The sequence below is a fragment of the Phasianus colchicus genome, chromosome 3 (genome assembly GCF_987193195.1).
Source record: "Phasianus colchicus chromosome 3, bPhaCol1.hap1.1, whole genome shotgun sequence".
NCBI classification, from domain to species: Eukaryota; Metazoa; Chordata; class Aves; order Galliformes; family Phasianidae; genus Phasianus; species Phasianus colchicus.
Window position 1 is genome coordinate 32,183,341 of NC_143438.1, and position 22,375 is coordinate 32,205,715.

The window sequence follows — 22,375 nt, forward strand, 5'->3', positions numbered from 1 at the left end:
GCAGTACAGTTACCAAGATATAGTTTGAGATGTCAAAAAAAAATATATATATTATAGAAAATAATAAATAAAAGCCATATAAGCATTCAGGGTAAGATGGACTTATCTTTTTACTCTTCCCCCCCAAGATCTGACATTCTCATAGATTTGGTTTCCAGGGACAGTATTTCTGCATAGATAATGTCTCACAGCAGCATGGGATGTGAAAAACCTATCCAATGTATTCCTCTAACTATGTGTATCCTTAAGCTACTCTCCAGCCAAAGTTGCCATCTATATAGCAATTTATCAGGTTGTTTTAGGAATATTATTGCAATCTGGTGTTGAATGTGTACATAAGAGTAAGTACTCTAAATTGCAGATATATAAGTACATTGATAAAATATCAAGACAGAGATTTAAATCTTTCTGAAATATTGTTTTTATTCTTTGTTGACTATCCAAGGGTTGAACTCTGTATTAGCAGAATTTGTCCCAGCTTGTTTGCAGTAGAAATGTCTTTTTTTCTTGTAAAATCTTCTGTCTCTTAACTGGTAACCGTTGTAGTAACTGGATTTTCATTATCCAATTACATCTTCTAGCTTTTATTAAGAATGAACCACAGCTTAGGTTTCCTATGTAATATTTGACTTTGGGGTGTAAGTGACCTGTAGCCAGCAGCACTTTCTTCTTGTTGAAGAGCAGTTTCCTGAAGATGTTTTTCACTTCCGTTTTGATGAAAGAGTCATTCACAGAACAGAACCAACAAAGGCAATCTCGAGCTTTATTCCTTCTGTACGCTAGTCGGGCAATGCAAGACGTGGCCTTCAATGTATGTATTTGTAAGTGTAGCTCTTCAAAGTGGAAAATTGGCATAATGAAATTCTGTATTGAGTCTGCTCATCAGCTTCCTTATTCAATTCTGTTGTATGTATAACCAATTTGGGAAACTTCAGCTGTCGCAAGACAGCTGAGAGCCAACCTGATGTACTTTCACCTCACTCGTTACCACCAGAAATAAAGGTGAAGTAATGCCAATTAGTGCTTCTGTTGTACCTGTGCAAGTACACCAGGCAGGGAGTCTGGGTGGCTCAAGGCCAGTGCTAAGCCTGGGAGATCTGTTCTTTGTGTTGGTGCAGGACAGTGTGCTCAGCCTCAAATTCTATCAGTAGAAATTGTTTATTTATAAATACAAGGCAGGCAAATCCAGAAACACTGAGTTATCCAGAAACAGTGAGTACAGCATTTTCTTTGTGCGCCTCCCTCCCAAAATCACACTAATTCAGAAATGTAAAAAAAAACAACAAATAGCATAAACAACTAAGGCATTGCCATGTAACTCCTACATGGAGTTGGATTCACTGTTTCAGTGCTAAAAATAATCATTCTTGATATAAATCCCACTGTGCAAGTAGATTGCAAGCAGCACTTCTGCCAGGGTGAGGATGCTGTTCCCCCTGCAAAGCATGATTCTGTTGTTAAGGATAGGACAAAAGGTGCTCATCCATGGGGCAGATAAACATCACAGAACAGAGTGCAAGAAAACCAAAGTTTTACATTCCACAAGCAGGTCTACATTTCATGCATTGCCTTCCTCCATCCCAACCCATCAAATAAGATATGTTTTCCAGCTTCCCAGCACAAGTACCTGATGAACTAGTATCACAAGAGCCCTTTTCTTTTGAGGGGAGCAGTGTAGTACTCAAACATTTTCCTCTCCTCCACTCTCCTTTCTCCAGCACAGATCAGAATTAGGTATCCTTTAAACTCACCTTTAGCAGCAGTGCTTTGGGAAGCTATAGTCGGACATCACTGGCCATTTAGTGATTGTTTATTGCTTTTGTGCTTACCATCACCCTACAAGGGGTCGTGCCTTCTGGTTGTTACTTTCTCTGGCCATGAGCAGACCAGGGGCTATTCCTCACAGCTGCACATAAATCTCAAATGAGAAAATGCAAGATTATCCCATGCCTTGCATAAGGTAACCATTCCTCTCTGCAACTTGGGTGAGGAGCTGGGCTACTGCTGCTGACTGACCCCCTTGGCTGGGAAGTTTACCCTAGACTCGTGAGACTTGACTTGATAATAGGTGGCAGGTACCCTGCAAGGCCGCCCTCTGTGGTGGCTCACTCTGCAGCCACATGTATAATGGGAGCCTGTAATGATTTGCTTGCTAACCCGTAGTCCCATGTGGCTACATACAAAATGCATACCGAAATTAGCATTTCCAGATTGTCTGCTGACCCTGAAGCACAGTGCACAAGCTGTTAACAGACACATATCAAAGTAAGGATTTAACTAGGTAAACATTTTGTCATGCAAAAGAAACAAACGAGAAAAAAAAAACTACGTGCCCTTGGAATTACTATATTTCAATGTGTAAAAAAAAGCAGAGAAAAGCCTAAGCACGCAGGCCTTCTGGCCTTCCAGTGAGTAGACTGACTTAATTATGGTGAAATGAATGTTGTTTAATACCTACATGCTCCAAAGAGCCGTTCGCTTCCTTGGAGTAAAATGTTGGGTCCCTCTGAATTGCCTTGTGCTCTCTGGGTCTGTGTGATAATGTTTATGTTATGTTGTATCAATGTAGTACTTTGTCTGTCAGCCGTTGGGTGATGTTAACTGTAATCGTTGTGATGAGTTCAGAATGGATACCACTGCTGTGGAAGCCGGGGTGTTGTTCTAGTCTTCCTTTTTTTTCTGATTTCTAATTTCCTTATAATTATAATTGCATAAATATTTTGTTGTGATTTGAAAAAAAAAGTCCAGGGGAAGTACAATCCTAAGTAAGTGAATATGTTGTCTGATCAGGTTTGTTTTATATGAAAAATGCACACTGACCTCACAGGAAACTAAATGAGACTAACTCTGTGAAACAAGAACTTGACACCTTACACGGGAAGAGCAAACCATTGCTTAACAGCCTCTCATCCTAGCAAAATGACCAAGGGTACTATTTCTGTCACAAAATTGACCAATTGAAAAAATTACCAAAACCCCCCGTGTCCCATTTTCAAAAATACTGTAAGATTTTGGAAAGCGAAATTCACTACATCAGTGCTGGGGAGTAAACTTCATAGTTCTTTTAAGTTTACTTTTAAGTTCTGTTTTTTCCATCTTTTTGCCATTACCCGCATTCCTTAGATTTCTTTTCTCATGTGTAAAATAAACTAGCCAAACCCTCAACCCTTTTTTTCTTTCTGAAAGAACTTACTTTAGAGTCTCAGTAACGTTTTCACCATCGAGTCATGAAAAACCCTTTTGTTATTTCTCTTCTTTAACACATAACATGTTCCTCCTTTGACCCTCATTTTCCCTTTTTTCTCTCTCTTCCCCTCTCCCTCCCACTCCTCCGACCCCTCGCCCACCGATCTAACCCCCGCCCGTTCGTGGTTGCTCTCCCCCGTCCGTCCATCTGTCCATCCCTCCCTCCCCACCCCACCGCCCTGGCTGGACCCTCCCAACCTGTTTGTTCCTCTTCCTCTCTTCGTTTGCAGCTTAGAGATGGCTAAAGTCAGCACCCAGACCGCTTCCGTCACGACCCCTGTTGACCTCAACATGAACCTCTCTCAGTCTGCCACCCCTACCTCCACCCCCACCTCCATGGCCGTGCTGGCGGCCGCCTCCGCCGTTACCGTCAGTACCCCCCCTCCCCTACCAACTCTGCCAACCACCCACTATGCCGTTCCTGTCTCCAGTCTGCTTGGCATGAAAACTGTCCCACTCCTGGCACTAAATGCCGCGGCTGCCGCGGGGGCCACGGGGAATTTGTCCGCTTACACTGCCAAAATTCCTTCGACGAGCGGGGTTAAGAAATCTGACCGCCAGAAGTTTGCTCCATATTGAAGGGATGAGACACAATGCAAGCTCTGCCAGCTCTACCAAGAGTCTGTGGTAGATCCTAGTAATCAAGGAAACAATATGGCATCTTTTTCTTTTCTGTTCAGTTGCTAGTGTTAATGTTGCCACCTCCAACCGTCTTCCACTTGCCATAACGACTAACACCCAGGCGCCCGGCAGCAACTAGTTCCAACAGCTGCGCGGGGCCCTGCAGGCCCCATCATCCCCCCTGCCCACAGGGGCAGCAAGCCACGCTTCTGGGGCTGAGAGAAACTCGTGAACGATTGGAAGACAATAAGGAAAAAAATACAGTAGGGCCCTATGCTTTTCTTAGAAATTTTCTCTGGTTCAGAAAACCGTAATTTGGAGAAATTAATTCAGGAAGAAACCCTAACCCTAACCCTCATTTTTATTATTATTATTATTTTTTATCTTTGACTCTTCCAAATTACCAGTAATTGCTCCTGTAGCTGCTTGAGAGCAGGTACACACCAACCCTCTGCCACCTCCCTTCCTCCAAAGCGCAGTCCCATGCCACACACCATCCAGCCCCAGCATACCTGCTGCAGAACTTGCTGAAATCAGCAGAATAAATCCCATGACCTTAAGGGGCGCGTACACTTCGTTCAACCAAAGTTTTGTTCAATTTTTCTGTAGGTTTCTGTAAAACATGAATTCCTACTTAACTCACTGCTAATAATGTCTTCAAATTGCATTGTAGTTATCATAGAAAGGTTTGAGTTGGAAGGGACCTGTAAGCTCATCCAGTTCCAACCCCCTGCTATAGGCAAGAACACCTCCCTCTAGACCAGATTGCTCAAAGCCCCATCCAGCCTGGCCCTGAATGCTTCCAGGGAGGAGGCATCCACAACCTCACTGGGCAATCTGTTACAGTGTCTCACCACACTCAAAGTAAAGAATTTCTCTCTAATATCTAATTTAAATCTACCCTCTGTCAGTTTAAAGCCATTTCCCCTCATCCTGTATCCATGCACCTAGTGCACATCAAATGACATTCAAAGGTTGCTGCCTAGATAGATAGCATCCCTTCCCAAGAATTACATCCAGATTATTTAAGTCAGAAGCCCAATTGCAGCCAAGCTGAAGAGAGCTGGGTGATGTAATGGCTGGTTGCTAGCTGTTGGAACTAGTTTTTAACTGCATTTTCTGTTTGTCCATCCACCTTCTTTTTAATTTCTGCTGCATAACTCAGTAATGCAATATTGTTTTCCTCACCACTTCCGAATTCAGAATCCCATTAGCCTGCCACGTTCATCCACTTTGCACTCCTTGGACACAAAGCTTTAACAATTGAACTGTATACAGTGCATTTTAATATAAACTAAAAACACAGTGCAAATGCAATACTTTTTAAAACATGGTATTTCAAAGTGTGTTATTATTATTGTATAGGGCTAAGTACTATTTCAGCATTTTGTGTCATTTCTGTATTTTGTGGGCTTTTCTTCACCTTTAGTACCTTTGCACTAAGTTGTGTCACTGTAACCATTTGTAGAATTGCCACTGTTACAGGTTGCACTTATCCAGATGGGGTTTTTGGTTGTTTGAGTTGTGTTGGGTTTTTAGTGGGTTTTTTTTTTTGTTCGATTTTTTTTTTTCTTTTTTCTTTTTTTTGTTTGTATGTAATTGAAAATAATGTCAAGGTACCTCAGCTACTTCACAGCTCTAGAAAAACGCTGTAAAATTGGTCTGGACTATTGTAACTGTTCCAATAACTGGCATTTGAAAAAAAAACAAAAACAAAACCAACACAACCTGTGTGAGAAAACTTGCCTGCATTGAAATGCTGTTCTATGCTGGTTGTACTCAAGTGTTATTTTTTTAATAGTGAGAAGATTTTTTTTTCTTTTTTTTTTTTCTCTCTTTTTTTGCATTTTTTTTTTTTCTTTTCCTCATTTTTGTTCCTACATTTTAGGCTGTCTTCAGAAGTTACTGGCCTGGGGGCTCTGTAATGTATCTCATCCTGCCCTAGTGCATTAGCCACCAGACAGGACTTTTCCAAAGCCCCATGAGACAATGCTTTTATGGACTAATCTACAGAGGAGTTTCTGCCATTTCTAACTTTCTTATTATTCTGAGACATCAAAAGAAAATACTTCTTTTACTCTTTAAGCAACTGTGCTTCCTAACTCTTGTGTTGCTCCAGTTTTAACACTGTTGTGGGTCATAACATAAAGCAAAGCAAAGCAATTTTCGAGGATTAATTTCCATCGATGTTCATGCTTTGGCTAATCTGTATAAAAGCATGGGCTGTTAGTGTTCTAAAAATCACTGTATTCAGCTAGAGACTTGACAGTAAATTAAATGAGACGTTTTTATAAATAAATTTTTTTCCTGATTTAAAAAAGACGTGGTAGCTTTGTGCATACAACTGTTGTGTTGTTTAAACTTTGTTCTTTGTAACCAAGTTGCTAATTTGTCATTTGAGAAACACTATTTTATGGATTGTCAAACTAAAATCATAGACAAATTGCTTGTTTTCATTAATGATTAAAGGTTTCATATCATCACGCTTCAGGTCCCAGTGCTCATTGGGAAAGTGTAACAACTGTCAATACTAGAGAGTGCACTAGCACTTTTTTCCTCAGGAATGACAATTCTGCACATGATTAGATGGATCCAGACTGTCATTAGCATGGCAAACAGGATTTTCTGCTTTTTGTTTTTTAACAAAGCTGCTCCTGAAGTACTTTTCACACAGCACAGAAGAGACAGAATTTGGCTTCTTGCTACAAGAAGCCACTGTTTTGTATATCTTTTGTGTTTTCCTATGCTTATTTTAAGCTCAGATATTTGGGAAAAGAACATTAGAAAGGAGGAATGGAGTCCTGTCCACAGCCTTTCCCATCCTGCCCTGAAATACCTCATGCACCACCTCCTTCTTTGGATCTGCTGAAGCACTGTAGAAACAGCCTCAAGTTTTCTGTTCACACAGAAAGATGGGCTGACTCCAAGTTGCTGCTGCATGCAGCACTTTTGCTGCATTCTTGCCACCTCTCCTTTTTAGGGCCTTGGTTGTCCTTTCAAATTTACCACTTTATGCTGTGCAACCAAAGTTTTTGGCAGTGTGAGTAGCATCCTTAGTGATATGAGCCTAATTCTACAACCAGCATCGTCACTCTAAAATGTACACTTACGTCTTTGTACTTACCTTGGGGTTCCCTTCATGACCCTCGCTGGGTACCTGTGCAGTATAATGCTCTTGTTTGCATTGAAAAATAGGGTGCAAAGAGCTGCAATGAATCTGGGTCTTGATTGTGAGCCAGGAACTATGATATATCCAAGATGTGCATATAGACCTGGAAACCACAGAAGTTAACAGCTTTTTTAGTAAGATGCAGAAAAAGGGCAGTCTACAGAGGAAGATCATAGAATGCTTCATTGCATCCCAGCAAGCAGGAAGCATGACTCAGTGTTCAATTAGCTATTCCAAATCCTAGGCTGCTTTCAACCCAGTGAAATTCTATGCATGTTATTACTTCTCAAAATTTAAGTTCTTACTCTTCAAGAGGGTGCTGAAGCTGCTTTTGCAGTGAGGAAATCCGTATCTTTCATTTCCTAAACAGCAAGCGCTGGCTTGCATAAATGGAGAAGGGAAAAAAGGGGAAAAACAAAACAAAACAAAACATTCTTGCAGCTCAGTAGAAACTATGTCAGGACTTTGGTGTCCCAGTGAAGCTGCTAGGCAAAGGGCAGCAGCAGCTCTGAATCGGCTAGGACAGAACTGAGATTTAAACTACTTCAGAGGCACGTGTGTGTGTGCTGGGGGGGATAAGCAGGAGTAAGATGAAGATGTAGATATAGCAAGAAAAAAGGAAATATTTTGAGAGCGTTTTGCCAAAAATAACACAGGCAAAAATGTGCTAAGATCTAGGCTGAGTATTGATTTTAATTTAATGATTTTAGCTAGAAAAGATTTCAGAATGGCAAAAAAATGTTCCTGAATAGCTTTGATGTACAGAACAGGAAAACAAAACACAAGAAGGTACATCCGGAGGGGAAAAAAAAAATTAGAAATACTATCCTAGACAGAAAACTAAACCATTCATGCCCAAAGGCAGATTAAAAAACCACATGCACCTGACACAAAAAGGTCACTCCCACACAACTGTGAGCTACCAACAGAAAAATAATACAATTTCCGCAGCTTTCATATCATCATCCATTTGTTATCAGAGTTCTGGCTAACACCTCAAATAAAGTCAAGTCTTGTTCCTCTCTAGAAAAAAAAAAAAATAGAAATGTTGCCCGGAATAGTCAACAAAAGAAAATAAAGACAGGCACATTCAGCCTGTCCCACTGCAGACAGGCAGAGCACTTTCTATTGTCAGATAAAGCTGTGGGCCCCAAGGTGTGTATTTGTAGCAGTTGGGGCTCCTGGGAAGCTAGAAGCACAGCCAGCAAGGCTGCCACAAATGTAGGTACCTGCTAAGTGCTAAAGCCTCACTGGGCTGCATGAGTTGGGTGTTTCTGTGGAGGCACAGGATACAGCCACAGAACAGGCACTGGAACTCCCACCTGAGCCAGGAAGCAACAGAAGTTGCCCTATTGGGTGGTTGGGGTTTTTTTTTTTTGGTTTGGTTTTTGTTGTTTTTTTTTTAGTTTTTGCCAAAGCCTCAATCTCTGATGAACATGTTTCAGCATTAGCAACATACTTGGAACAGTTGTTGTCTTTTCTCAGCTGAACGTTGTGTTTATCAGACAAGAAAGTTACATACTCGGAAATTGAATCATTTTATAATGGCAGAACCTTTACAAAGACTACCACAGTTAGACTAAACAAAATCAGAGGAATTGTTAAGATCAAAGGACAAGAGAGGAGAGGGATTTGAACACAGGTCTCTTATAACCACCATAAGAACTGTAAACACCAAGTAATTATCCAGGACAGTAGTGCCTCAGTATATTTTTGGGAGGAAAGACCTGGTCTAAATGTCTACGCAAGGGAATAACTTGCATTTCTTTTCCCAGAAAAAAATAAAAAATAAAAAAAAATCAAGGTAGTTCTAGGCAAAGTGATGAAGAGAAGATTAAATGAAGACAAACTGCTTCACAGCAGGAAATTCGGCTCAAAGACACTTCTTAGGGATAGAAGAAGATATTGCTTTTCTCGTCATTGGTTCCAGGAAATAACACAATATTGATTGAACTGCAAAGTTTCTGCATCAGTGCAGTATGCTGTCACCCTGCAGACAAGCATATGTCTCAAGGCAGTAACTGAAATGAAAGAGAACTGTCATATTCATCTGATGTTATCTTATGAAAGGGAATTTCTGAATCATTATATACTCACACTATTGTTTTTTGAGACAGCTACAGTGAGATATCTACTGGCTGAATGTCTGATTTCTTACTTTAGAAGTTCCTTATTATAAGATAAAAAAAGTACGTGTAGGGTTTGAAAATATCTGAGTAATCTAAATTTTCCTAAGAGTTGTTTTTAGCTCAGTGCTTCTAAGATGACAGAATGTGGGGAATTTTAATTACAGTGGCTTGTAATAAGCAAAATTTGACTCTGCTCAAACTGAGTTTATTGACAGGAGGACTGACCAAATTAACACTGATGCTTTTTTATACAGTACTTCTGTTTCTGAAGCAAATTTTAAAATTAGATGCTTCCAAGGAAGAATTACAGTCATGTTAACAAATGACAACATTGTTTTCATTAGGTCTGTTGTTTTATGTTGTTTTATGATCACCTCTGTGCTCTACTGTATCAAATACAGAAGTGGTTGTGGGAAAAGGGTTAAGCCACGATAGCAATTTATCTCCTGTGTGGTGGGAGACAAGTTAGCATGCAGGTTACCACCACCTGTGATTGTGTGCACTTGGCAGAGAACATTTAACTACCAATAAGTACTTATAACTACCACAGGCTGAGCCTATGAGTCCTAACAGCTCCTGCAGAAAGTGGTATTGGAAACTGCATTACAAACATGCACATTCATTTTGCCCCATGAAGTCATTTATCTGTTTCAAAGCCACAGAGCTGGGGAACAGCTCTTAAATTTAAGCTACGCCTTTCACTACTGGACAACTAAGCAAATAACAAATTACTGGTTAATAAACATCTCTGATGTTTGTTTCCTTTATTTAAAACCTCACCAGCTTGTTTTAAGATGATTGTACTTGGGGAAAAAAAAAAAAGGACAAATTAAGCTGTTCCTTCACAACCTTACTTTTTGATAGAAATCACGGGCTCACAGCATGGCTGAGGTTGTCAGGACCCTCCAGATCCATCTAGCCCAATTCCTGTCTCAGCAGGGCCACCCAGAGCAGCTGTTGAAGATCTCCAAAGGGACTCCAAAGCCTCTGGGCAGCCAGTGTTTCACCCCCTAATTAAACCCTAAATTATTCATTTTTCCTATTTTTTCCAGATGCCCTCAGCAAATTTGACATACTTCAGTATTTTCAAATCAAAAATATGCTTAATTTAAAAGGTAAAAGGAGAAAAAAAAAAAACAAAAACCAACCAAATGCAAGAGACACTCACCAAAGTTCAAGGTAGCTGTTTCTCCTCCATGTCACAGCTTTGTCGCATCTTTTGCTTCTCAGCTTTCACTTCATCTGTGTTTATCAGAACATAAATCAATTTTAGATGCTCTCCTTTATTATCTTAGTAAAACTTCCAGTATGTACAGCTAAACAAGTGATCTTACCTTAGCAGTTTTCAGTGCAGTTATCTTCCTCTCTGGTATTTTCTTACACTTTCAATATTTGGTTATGCAAGAAGTTGCATTGTGTTCCCATCCCTCTGGTTCAAAGTACGTGAAGTATGCCATATTATGGCCTTGTTAAGCAAAAGATACTATAAAGAAAAGTCTTCAGTACTAACCACCACAGTGGAAAAGCTGTAGTTCAACATTTCTGAGTTTGGCACTTCCATATACAGAAAAAATTGTAAAAGATCCTGAAAAAAACAAACATTTTATTGAAGGGGGTGGGGCCATGGAGAGAAGAGAGCTTATGAACTTTTCAGATGACAGATGCCTAAGATTTTTTCCCTACCTACTCCACATGGGAAATCTCTGTAAACTGTCACTTCTGCTAGTCCAGTACTTCTATACACAATAGCCCAAGTCTCCACATATCTAATGTTAGCAAAAGCTAGATTCTTCGCTTACTTACTAATCCCATTAAAATAGCTCTGGTCGGAAATCAGTTTTATTAATAAGAAAAGTACATTGAATATCATAAAACATTTGCATTATACAATTTTTACATTAATACACCATTGTGGATCTACAAAGGTTGGAGCTTCTTTCTTTGTTTCTTTTGTATTACACAGTTGGCTCTTTACCATCTCTCAAACTTCTTTAAATAAATATTTAACAAAGACGTCTCACTTCTAATAATGGAAATAACAGTGATGATCAGCCATGCTGCAAAAATGCTACAACAAAGCCCCTTTCACCCGCCAGTCTTGAGACAGCAAATCCTGCAGTTCTTCTTCATCTTCGCTACCAATAGCCTCATCCTCTTTCTCCTGTGTTGCTCTTAATCTCATGGCTTCCTTACATTTCTCCTTCATCAAATCCTGGCGGTTGCGCAGAAGCTCAACACGACGGTAACATTCACTGTTGATAAGTAAATCATTTATTAATATCTGTAGTCTTTTTGCATTGTTGTTTTTTTAAACTCTGATGGATCTGCTTCTCCAACTCTGAATATAGAAAAGCTTAGCAGCTTCCCACCAACTCTTCACTGGAGACATTCAGACCCCAGCTGGACGAGCCCATGTGCAACACGTTGTAAGGAACCTGCTTTAACCAGGGGTTGGTCTAGATGATCTCTAGGGGTTCCTTCTAACCTCAACCATTCTGTGTGTGTGTGGCAACTAAAAATGATAGTGCATCTTCTGTGTATTAATCAAATAGAAACAGACCAAAGGAGGGGAGAGGTGTGGTAAATTCTCTAGCAAAGAGAGGTAATCAAATTGCAACATAACCACAAATTGGTTTAAGAATAACAAAGAACCTCAGTCTTCTTCCACACATCACACAGTCATTCATTTTGGTATTTTAGAGGTCTCTGAACTAAAGACAAAAAGGCATCGCAAGCATTCAGATGCTTTATCTGCTTACTGAGGACTATACTAGAAATTCATTAAGTAAACGAAGTTACTGAGTTTCAGTTTTCTATTTACCTAGAAGTTCTCATCCTCAAAAGACATTTTTATATCAATAATTCTGGCCATTTTAATAAGATACTTTGTTGAAAATTGAAGTATCAGCCTGATTTAAATCAATCTTTGTTTTTTTCCATTTTTGTTTGCTTGGAACAGTAAACAAGGAGAGATTATTGTCTGAATCCTTCTTCCCTTGTATATCCACAAAATGGTAACTTACAGGCAGCCAGAGCTGAATATTTCCTTCAGCCTTCAGATACGAGTGTTATATCGATTTGATTTTGAATTCAAATTCAACTTGAAACAGTCTGCAGTTAAAGGTAGTAAGAACACAAGCAGCCTTGAAGAATTTCAGCACCAAAAATCATATTTTTATCAGGTATTCTGAGACTAGAGGGAGTCTTTCTTTCTCCTTCAAATATGTAGGCAATTAACAAAAGATTAAAAGTTAAAAAAGGCTTATAACTGTAGTCAAATTGTGATCCATTACTGCTGAAGAACAGTCTGATAGAAAAATTGATTTACTTACATCTGCTCATCAATTTCACCAATCTGACGATCCAGTCGTCCCTCTTCATCATCTTCTGCCACTATTGCTTCTGAAATCTAAACAAGTAAAGCTCTAAGAAAATTCATCCTGAACTCCACTGCTGTTCCTTTTTGGCATCTGTGTCTTCCCTTCCCTCTACCCAAATCAAGTGCCTCATAACTGTCAACCCGCTGTACATATACACCTTCACAAAAGACTCAAGGCATATACAGGAGGAGACTGATATGGTTTCATTACAAATTGAAATGTTTATTCTTAAAACTAAAATTCAAAAGTAGTTTGGTTGCTTTGGGGTTAAGTTTTTGAATTTCTCCATACTCCGCTATTTGAAACAGCAACAACAAACCACAAGTCTGAAGCTGGAATTGGAGCTATATCCCAGTACTTGAGTCTTAGTTACACAAGCTTATTAAAAGTATTGGTTAAGTTTTTCCTCTGGATCCCAAAGTATTTCTAATGTGTTATTTTTTTCAGCATTTACTTTCTCAAATCTGAATGTCTGGGAGATGCTATGCAGTCAATGGTCCACGCATAACTGAGAAGATTCCTTCTAAGATGAAGAATCATGCGAATGGCTAATGCTAGTAAAATGTACCCACTACTGCTTCTGTATGAGTATTTCCTCTGTTTATAGTGCTGAGCGCTTTAAAATGAGCAATGAATTTTTTTGCACCACCTTCTTAGCACTTGACGTAGGAGTGATTATTTACAATAAAAATTTAAAAAATGGCAAATATTCAAGGGAAACAGCGAGAACATGATATATCCTTAACAACAGTTTTATATGGTGTAAAAGCAGAGAAAAACCTGTTCAGGAAGACTTACCATGCAATGCTATACAGTAAAAAATGGAAGTCAAGAAAAACTGCAATCAACTTCCATCTCACACACACAAACTTTTTTGTCCCCTTCCCAAGTTTTGTGATTCCTTTGCAGTACACTTAAGTTAACCATGACACCAAGGTTACATACACCTTGCAGATCCTTTTCCAAAAAGACAAATGAGTGGTGGCATTTTTTGTTTGTTTTTTTTTTTGCTTTTTTTTTCCTTCGAGGTTAAAATAACCATCTCATTTAAAGAAGAACCCATAATTATGTCTTGTTTGGATACAGAACATTGATCTGAGATATATTATATCCTATTTAAATGCAATTTAATATATGATTGACTGATTCATCATCAGAATTTTTTTCAACTTAATGTTCCTTGAGCGGAAGAACCGTTTGCTCATTTATAAAGTGCATTTAATCATACACTGCATTGCAGACAAACAGCTGACAAATGCATGTCAGTCACTTCACAGAGCTGCATGAAACTGTTTTTCTCCTTATTGTATATAGAATTTAGAATCAATAAAAATAGACTCCATTACTTACTGTGTTGACCTGTCGCATTGCCTTTTGAAATTCATCCCATTCCTTGTCCATCTGATCCTTTGGAGCATCAACTTTTCGCACCTAAAGGACGTGAGAACACAGGTTTAGTGATGATTACTGCCTAGGGAGCCACTGGAACACTCCAAAAAAGCTGGAAAACCAGCGCAGATTGGGCTGTGCTCTCAGACAAACAAGGTCAGAAAATATATGCATTAGTAAATGAAATAACTCTGATATTGCAGCACTACAGTTGTTTTGGAGGAAAAAACCTGACTTCTTGGATTTAAACAAGAAGCTTTGCTACAGTATTAAAGAATTACTGACTAAGAATGGATGGTGTGAGATATCTGGACTAACAAAAATGACTAATTCCATTGATTTAATGATCTGTAATTTTACTATGTCAGTTGATAAGGATGAATTCTTCTCCTGTTCAGTCATACATTGGAACTATCACACAACTCTAAAAGTAGTAAACTAATTGTTTTCAGCATAACACAAAATGTTAAGTCATTAGTGTTAGGATAGTCTGACCACATTGCAAATCTCACCTGAATTTACGGGCTAACAGAAGAAATAGATAGCCACATAGCACTTTTAAATAAAAGATTTTGTAAAGCTTTTTGTTCCATGGTAGACAGCATGGGACTGATAACGTAGGTACAGGAATTGCTTTAAGATTTACAAATAAGGTAATCAAAATCAGACTGTGCTTTTAAGTAAATTTGATAATCTACCTGCATAACCAGAACAGCTCAAGGTTAGAAGCTGTGGCATGCATTGTGTGTCAGAAGAGAGCTTATGCCTGGCTCTGGACAAGATGGAAATCATATAGCTAGGAGAACTAAGCAGTTTGTACAGAAACACTCACGACATTTTTTTACATTAGCTTTTCTTGTCTTCATTCCTCTTTTTGGTAACACAACAATCATCATCTCAATAAAGAGGATGGTTTGCTATCTTTGGTTCTGAGTGCTTATACAAAATCCAGTAGCATGAATTAAGTTTATAGAATATATTAGAAGCTTCCAGGCAAACTACATATTGGGAAATCATCATTTCCTTTTTCTGTTTTGTGATTATTTTTATCATGTGTGTATGTACTGTGTTACTATGCATTGTGGTTGTCCTTTGTAATTCATAATTATTTGTATTTCTTAAAATAAATTGAAACGCTAAAGATATTACTTGTCAAACTCAGAATTTATATGCTTTCTAAGTTCCTGATGTAAAGAACCAACCATGTTCACAGTCCCCTCTCCAAAAAGCCTACCTTAATTCCAGAAATAATTATTTTGTAGATGTCTTCGACACACAATCACTGCAGTCACCCCCAATGTGATGTCACAAACATTTTCCTTCCCTTTCATGTTAGCTAAACTTAGAAAGGGCTGATTAAGAAGAACAGCTGTAAATCAATTTCAAGAAAGCCTAAAGGAACATGTATCCACTCATACATGTTATCAGTGAAGGAAATGACTAAAAAAAAGCTCATTAACAACTATCACTACATCTTCCCAGATATAAGCATACCCTCCTCTGCCTGATAGACATTCCCACTTCATACAAGCTTCCAACACCATGGTGCAACTTCCTATTTGAAAAAATATAACACACCAGTCGTGTGTTACACCACAAATCTTTTTTAGCTCTTTATCTCAATACTCAAAAAGTCATTATTCAAATGTATTTACTTCCACCACAGAGCTGTGTGCATGAGTGGTGCTAAAAGAAACCTGCCACAGTAAAGAGAAACTAAAGCTTGTGATTCTGACAGAGGGACTAAATGAACATAGAGAAACATTATTCACTGAATCATATTCCAGCTTAGATAAACCAACAGATAAACCACAGTGTGAACAAGAGAAATATGCTCAAGGGAAAATAAATGACATTTTGTGTCAAGAATGGTGTTGTTTTGATAGAAGGAACAAGAAAGCCAGGAAATCTGTGTCAAATGACACAAAACAACACCGCCACCAAAAAAAAAAAAAAAAAAAAAGCTTTATATTTCAAATAGCAGTGCATATTTCAGTTATTGTTCAAGCTGAAGGAAGCCTGAATGAATGTGATCAAATTCCAAGATTGTAAATGGTGACTTTTTGGAGAACAGCCAACGTTATGAAAAAAACCACAGCAATAAAAGATGACAGTTGAAAACCACATTCACTACTGCAGTCTGCCAGTACTAGAGATTATGCTGCTTGCCATAATCTAGCTGTTCCCATTCCAGGAGGCTGAATAATTTCACTGCATAGTAACTCCTATGCTTTTCCATAGGGTCTCTCAGAGGAGAAAATATAATATATATAATTGAAAATTCAATTGCAATTGAAAATACATTCTGAAAGATATTTTGAAACCCTTTATACACCTTTTCATGCCTTTTAATTAATACAGAATGAAACTGCTCAGTGATTTTCTTATATACTGCTAAAACTAATTACTGGCAAAGCATCCTCAGCATCCAGAAAATTACTACAACCCACAAAAATAAATCGAGTAGCAGAAAAAGATCTGCTTGCTTACCTTTGCATCCACTTCAGGATCATCAAAGAACCCTTCTGGCAAAGCCTCAGCAGTGTTCTCTTTCCTGAAATGTTTGATTATGATTATTCCGAGTTAGCTCTTTATAATAATCTCTTTTATTGTGGAGTTATAAAACAGTCAAGAACAAAATCCTTAATTCTTACAGAAGGACCTAGAAGTGAAGGAAGTCCTTTTTATGCCTAAGTTTTGCCTACAGGATTTGTTTCTTTGCTTTGGTCTTAATTAACTTGCAGGGGACTGCACAGACAGGTTTTAAACTCACTGCCAAAACAGGAGCAGTAGCTTAGGATTCCCAAATTATTTGTTGGGGGAGTGCATATCCAGACATTTTAATACAAGTCTCTACTTTTGAAAGGCCAAACCAACATCTGAGAAAGTGCAAAAGAGAGCTAAAGCACTGCCACAAAATCAGTCAACAGCTTTCTTTAAAAATTTAAAATCAGATACTAAGCTTCAAAAGCATCATCTATACAAACTTGCAAATAAAGATGTCTAACAGACACTGTATGACACTGCTCTTATCCCTAGTGTGCAACACACTTTCCTATGACATATATAGCATCTATTCCAAATACAATTTAACAATATGACAAATTATAAAATGATTGCAATCTGTATTTCCTGGAAAGGTAATGTTTATTAACAGCTGCCAAATTTTACAGTATTTCATTTGACTGCTTACCGTTCTACTACCTTCTCTTGTGTCTCTGGTTTCTGTATGGATCCTGAATGTGAAACTACAGGAGTTTTGCTGTCAAAGAAGTCTAAAAGAAAGGATAGAAGCCTATGAGCAGAAAGAACAACTGTTTAAACTTCTATACAAAACTCTGAGTAGACAGGAATTTAGATTAATACCTTACTGAATCAAGGGAAGAAAAGTTACACATTATTCTACTTGACAGCCTCAAGCAATTACAACAAGAAGCAATAAACGTGCTGAGAAAACACTACACAGTAACAAATGACCAAAAAAAAAATCTCTCTCCTTTCTCTCCCCCCAGTAGCATACACCAACCAGCTAACAGCAGTAATCAGAAAATTAAAGATCCTTCCCATCAATAGCAGTCATCATCAGGCAAACAGCAACACTGTGAAGTTCAACAAAGTAAAACTGGGTGCTGGACCTGGGATGCAGTAATGCCTGACACAGGCACAGACTAGGAACGAGTGGCTGCAGAGCAGCTCAGCAGGAGGGAACCTGTGGGTGCTGATGCCAGTAGGCTCGGCATGAGCCAGCAGTGTTCTGGCAGCCAAGGGGGCAAACCACATTATGAGGTGATGTGAAACGCAGCACAGTCAACCAAAGAGGTGATTCTCACACTGTATTTAGCATTGCTGCAGCTTCACCTTGAACACTGTGTGCAGGTTTCACAACATAAAAAGGATATTACAATCTGACAGCACCTGCAGGAGAACAACAAAGCTGCTAACAGGGCCGGAGGGCTTGTCCTGTGAAGAAAGACTGAGGAGATTGAGGTGTCCAGTCTGGAAAGGTGGCTGAGAACAACCTCATCACTCCCTGCAGCATCCTGATGGAAAGCAGTGGGAGGTGCCAGGCTGTGACCTGGTCACTGATGGCAGGACGGGAATGGCATAAAGCTGCCAGTCAGGGTCAGGCTGGGCATTAGGAAAAACATCTTTACCGTGAGAGTGGCCAAACACTGGAGCAGGCCTCCTAGAGCAGTGGCTGATGCCCCATGCCTGTCACCATTCAAGAGGCATTTAGCACATGCTTTAACTTTTGATTAGTCCTGAAATGGTCTGGTAATTAGATTCAATGATCTTTGCAGGTCTCTTCCAAATAAACTACTCTATTCTACTCTAATGACACAGCTTCTTCTTACTGCACCACTTCATTCATCATTACCTGCAGGCAGAGAATTAGGTATTACTTCTCGAGTTGGAGGTGGAATTTCAGTTTTATGCATAACAAAAGATTTGTTCGGTTGATCTTGTTCCTCTTCTTCATCATCATCATCATCATCATCATCATAATTTCCTGACAATAAACTGGGACCAGGACCTTTCAAAAACTGTTTGTTTGCATTGCTTTGCTCTGCTTCATCAAAAAAATCTGCTGGTAGCCTAGTAGAGAATACACAGTGCAACAAAAATCAGTTTGACTCTAACATCTGCAGTCTATTCAGTCTAAAAGACCAAGTTGTTCACACATCCTGTACAATATGCTAAACCATGCAGTTACAGATGTAACCACAGTCTGAAGGTAACAAAACTGTTGCTTTCTTCTGAAGTTCCCCAGGAATGCAAAGGTTAGTGCTGAAAGACATTTCCATTATGTTTTTGTATTAGAACACTCAATACAAGAAAAATTAAAAAAAAGTATCCTACAACAAAGTGAGCTTGGAGGAATGACAGCTTCCGTAATTCTACTTGTAGACTTAATCTTATCTGCATTTAAATACAAAATTTAAACATATCTGCTATTAAATACAAACTTCATAGCTCAGCAGTCATACAAATGTCACTTAAACCTTGATATCCTTCATGTCTAACACAGCTGCTCATTTTGGGTTCCTACTGAAGCTCAGAAGTGCAGTTTAGAAGATCTGTGCAGGCTCAGCAATGAGAAAAGTCAAGTTTGCTTAGGATAGCTGCAGGCCTCCAAGTCAAATATTTTCCTCGGTTGTATTCAAAAATAATCATACTGATCAATCACCAGTAATCAACAAACCACTCAAGTGCCAATTTTACACTCACACTCACACACAGAATTCCAACAAGGTAAGCATATTTTAGAGTCAAGATAACACCACCTAATATCTACACTAAATAACAGTTTACCCTGAGAAAATTTTACAGGAGATCTCATGTGGCATTTACCCATCTCATACTGATGTCCAAACACCACTAGAAATCTTACACAAAAGTAAAATGCATAAATCCAATCCTTTGAATACAAATACACCTGTTCCTTTGCAAGAGTTCAACTGCAAGATAAGTGCTTGCATGAATTTTAAGTAAAATTATGTCATCAACACATCTTCATTAAGACATTTGTTAATGGTTTTTGATACTAAAAATTACTTAAAGATATACTAAAAGATCTTCCTTCATTTCAATCATCTCTTCGGCAGCATCATTAAAGACTGGAGTGCATACTGCAGAATAATTACTTTCATTACAGTAGGCAGTTTAATGCTTACAAGTCTGATAGTGAGAGCAAAGAGATTTCTGTTTTGTCACAGACATTATAGTTAATACTATAGTTTTCTCATCTGCACAGAAGATGTTGCCTCATTCAGGAATATACACTTGCATTAGAAACTGAGCAGAAGCAGGAATTTGCTGATTGAATCATTATCCTTGGCCAGGAGAAATGGGGAAGAACAGGATGAGAAGGTTAAAAACCAAAACAGGCACAAACAGAACAATACGTCCTATAGTTACTTACCCAGATGTGGATGTATGTGGCTTGTCATCTGTACCTGTAGAACAGCCAAGAGCCATTTCTTAGAACCCATGCTTTTAAAACAAACCTACGTTGCTTACTACAACAGCAACTTCAGAAAGTTAGAGATTATCAACCTCATTTATTAAGACTTGTAAATTAAATGCCCTTTATCACAATCAAAAGGTACAACAAACACTATAGAGTTCTAAAGAATCATAGAATTGCTCAGGTTGGAAAAGACCTTAAAGGTCAAAGGTCACACTACCCTAACTCTAGCAAACCTCCACTAAATCATGTCCCTGAGCACCACATCCAGTTTTTAACACATCCATGGATGGTGACTCAACCACCTCCCTGGGGACCCTATTCCAGAGCTTAACGACCCTTTCTGTAAAGAAGTGTTTCCTGATATCCAACCTAAACCTCCCCTGGCCCAACTTGAGGCCATTTCTCCTTGTCCTGTCACCAGTGAGAAGAGACCAACCCCACTCTTGCTGTAAGCACCTTTCAGATATTGGCAGAGAGCAATAAGGTCTCCCCTCAGCCTCCTCTTCCCCAGACTAAACAGCCCCAGTTCCTTCAGCCATTCCTCATAGGGAATATTCTCCAAGCCATTCACAAGCCTTGTTGCCCTTCTCTGGACCTGCTCCAGCACCTCTCTGTACTGAGGTGCCCAAAACTGAAACACACATGAGGTTTTACCTTAAGTTTGTAGTGATTACTTAGGCTCTTGCACTTACTTAAGCACAGTGTAATAACTTGCCTTATGGTACTTAAAGTAACATAGAATAGTAAAAACACTCCATGAACATGAACCACAGTGAGTATTTTAACTCAGTGGTGCAGAGAAAAGGAGATAAACTACCAAGCAGATCAGACGATTCATAGTGTAAGACTTTTTCCCTGTCCAGCAGCAACAGGCTGACATTAACTTACCAGTCAGCTCACACGGCACAGCAAAATAAAACCTAGCACTGAACAAGTAAAACTGCCAGATTCTGGCATGTGCTTGAAAAGTATTTTCCCTCCTTACCTTTTGTTTTCTTTAACTGTGTGCTTTCTGCATCGGCAGTTTTTCTCTTGACAGGCTGCGATGACGCACCAGCAGCTGAACCACTCGCTGCCTGCTTTGCGCCCTTTAATTCTGCAACTCTCTGCAAAGAAACACGGTGTTTAAAAGGCTTTCCTACCAGGAGCGTCTAGCTATCAGCTTAAAACGCAATAATTTCAGGACACAACGCTTCTGGTGGCCTGTTACACGATGTGATGTGCGACCAGAGCAACGTGGAATCTCACAGCCCCCCCAGCCGCAACCCCTGCCGTGGGCAGGGCTGCCACCCAGCAGCTCCGGCAGCCCGGGGCCCGACCCAACGCTGCCTCCCAGCGCCTGCAGGGACGTGACGCCCGCACCACCCCGGGCAGCCCCTTCCCACCGCCTCGCCGCTCATCCCACAGGCGACCGGTGCGGCTGACGCCCGCTCACCTCGCGGTGCTGCTTTCCCAGGACGTGAGTCTGCCACAGCAGCTCGCTCTTCACGGGCGCGCTGCACAGCGTGCAGCTCAGGTGGCCCAGGCTGTTGTACGTGACGACGCCGTTGAGGAAAGATGCGGTGCTCTGCGCGAACCTCCCCCCGCCCTCAACGCTACCTCCCTTCCACCCCCCCAGCAAGAATCGGGGCCGAGGGCCCTCCCCGCCCGGCCTGCCGAGGATATTTGGCGAAAGGCGATTCGATCCGCTTCTTGTCCGCGTTCTGTCGCTTCTTCTCCCTCATGAGACGCCGCAGCTCCTCTTGCCGCACCTGCTTCCGCCCGGCGCCCACCCCGGCCGCCGCCATCTTGTCCCAGCGAGCAGAGCGAGGCTGCCGCTCCGCCCTTTGTGGGCGGGCGATGGCCGCCCCAGTCTGGGGCTCGGGGTAGCGACGGGGATGGACGCCGCGGCCCCGCCCCGAAAGGGAGGGTGGGGAAAGCATCACGTTGTGAGGCATAGCGCTCCCAAGCGCGAGTGGCCACCGAAGTCAAAGGAAAGCCCAAACCTAGCAGCAAGCACGACTCCAGGATCACAACAACAGTAGTCATGAGAACTTCTCAGAGAGAAGTTCACCAAAACCAGCGTATTTTCTGCTGTTCTGACAGAATAAAATACAGAATGGCTCAGGACCCTGCAAGGAGGGCTGTCCCGGTGCACCTGGTGCTGCAGTCTATATATAGGATATAGGGGGAAAGGGAGCAGCTCTGTGATTTAACTCCAAATTCCACAAACGTAAACTTTAGGGCAAGATATTCTGCCTGAGTGGCAGCAGGAGGAAGACAATAGGCAAAATGAAAGTGGTGCCAAGGTGAGTAGCTTGGCTGTCTTCTGACACGGTTACGACACTGGGGGCTGATTCAGCAGCAAAACAGGTATCACAGAGGTAACTTTAAATGCAACCATCACTTTCCATAAGAAATCAAGTAATTTTTTACACCTGGTAGTCCAAACAATTTTATACTGCAGGAGTTTGTCTTCAAACATGTAGAC

The 22,375-nt window shown here is 40.2% G+C and overlaps 2 protein-coding genes across 7 annotated transcripts in view; one reads left to right on the forward strand and one right to left on the reverse strand.

The window, feature by feature from the left end:
- The window catches only part of LOC116226304 (poly(rC)-binding protein 3-like), a 479,048-nt gene extending 465,149 nt beyond the window's left edge, over positions 1–13,899 (forward strand). For 2 of the 4 annotated variants that reach the window (XM_090137237.1, XM_090137238.1), the window contains exon 15: positions 5,756–6,590. In XM_090137237.1, coding sequence (XP_089993363.1) covers positions 5,756–5,792 — 37 coding nt within the window. In that variant the 3' untranslated portion in view covers positions 5,793–6,590. Of the gene's footprint in view, positions 1–3,476; positions 3,826–5,755; positions 6,591–12,992 lie in introns of those variants that run through there. The other 2 variants (XM_090137240.1, XM_090137236.1) reach the window with 2 other exon arrangements.
- Positions 129–21,757, reverse strand: ZNF830 (zinc finger protein 830). Of its 3 annotated transcripts, XM_090137221.1 has the most exons (14): positions 21,571–21,757; positions 21,341–21,440; positions 20,891–21,011; positions 19,858–19,891; positions 18,313–18,530; positions 17,128–17,209; positions 16,425–16,488; positions 13,896–13,976; positions 12,498–12,574; positions 10,500–11,417; positions 10,334–10,407; positions 6,992–7,139; positions 4,380–4,480; positions 3,767–3,880 (listed from the first exon to the last, which is right to left on the reverse strand). In XM_090137221.1, the coding sequence occupies exons 1-10, from the start codon at positions 21,690–21,692 to the stop codon at positions 11,234–11,236; spliced, it is 1,083 nt and encodes a 360-aa protein (XP_089993347.1). In that variant the 5' UTR covers positions 21,693–21,757; the 3' UTR covers positions 3,767–3,880; positions 4,380–4,480; positions 6,992–7,139; positions 10,334–10,407; positions 10,500–11,233. The 3 variants fall into 3 exon arrangements, with proteins under 3 accessions (XP_089993348.1, XP_089993347.1, XP_031444999.1); XM_090137222.1 differs by lacking the exons at positions 3,767–3,880; positions 4,380–4,480 and adding an exon at positions 129–1,436; XM_031589139.2 differs by lacking the exon at positions 3,767–3,880 and having other exon boundaries at positions 4,195–4,480.
- Positions 21,758–22,375: the final 618 nt, after the last annotated feature.

Coding starts and splice junctions, on each gene's coding strand:
- ZNF830 (XM_090137222.1), bottom strand. CDS start 21,692: ATGGCGGCGGCCGGGGTGGGCGCCGGGCGGAAGCAGGTGCGGCAAGAG. Junction 18,531..19,857: donor CCACATACATCCACATCTGG/GTAAGTAACTAT, acceptor ATTCTCTACTAG/GCTACCAGCAGATTTTTTTG. Junction 12,575..13,895: donor CAATGCGACAGGTCAACACA/GTAAGTAATGGA, acceptor TTACTTGTTTAG/ATTTCAGAAGCAATAGTGGC.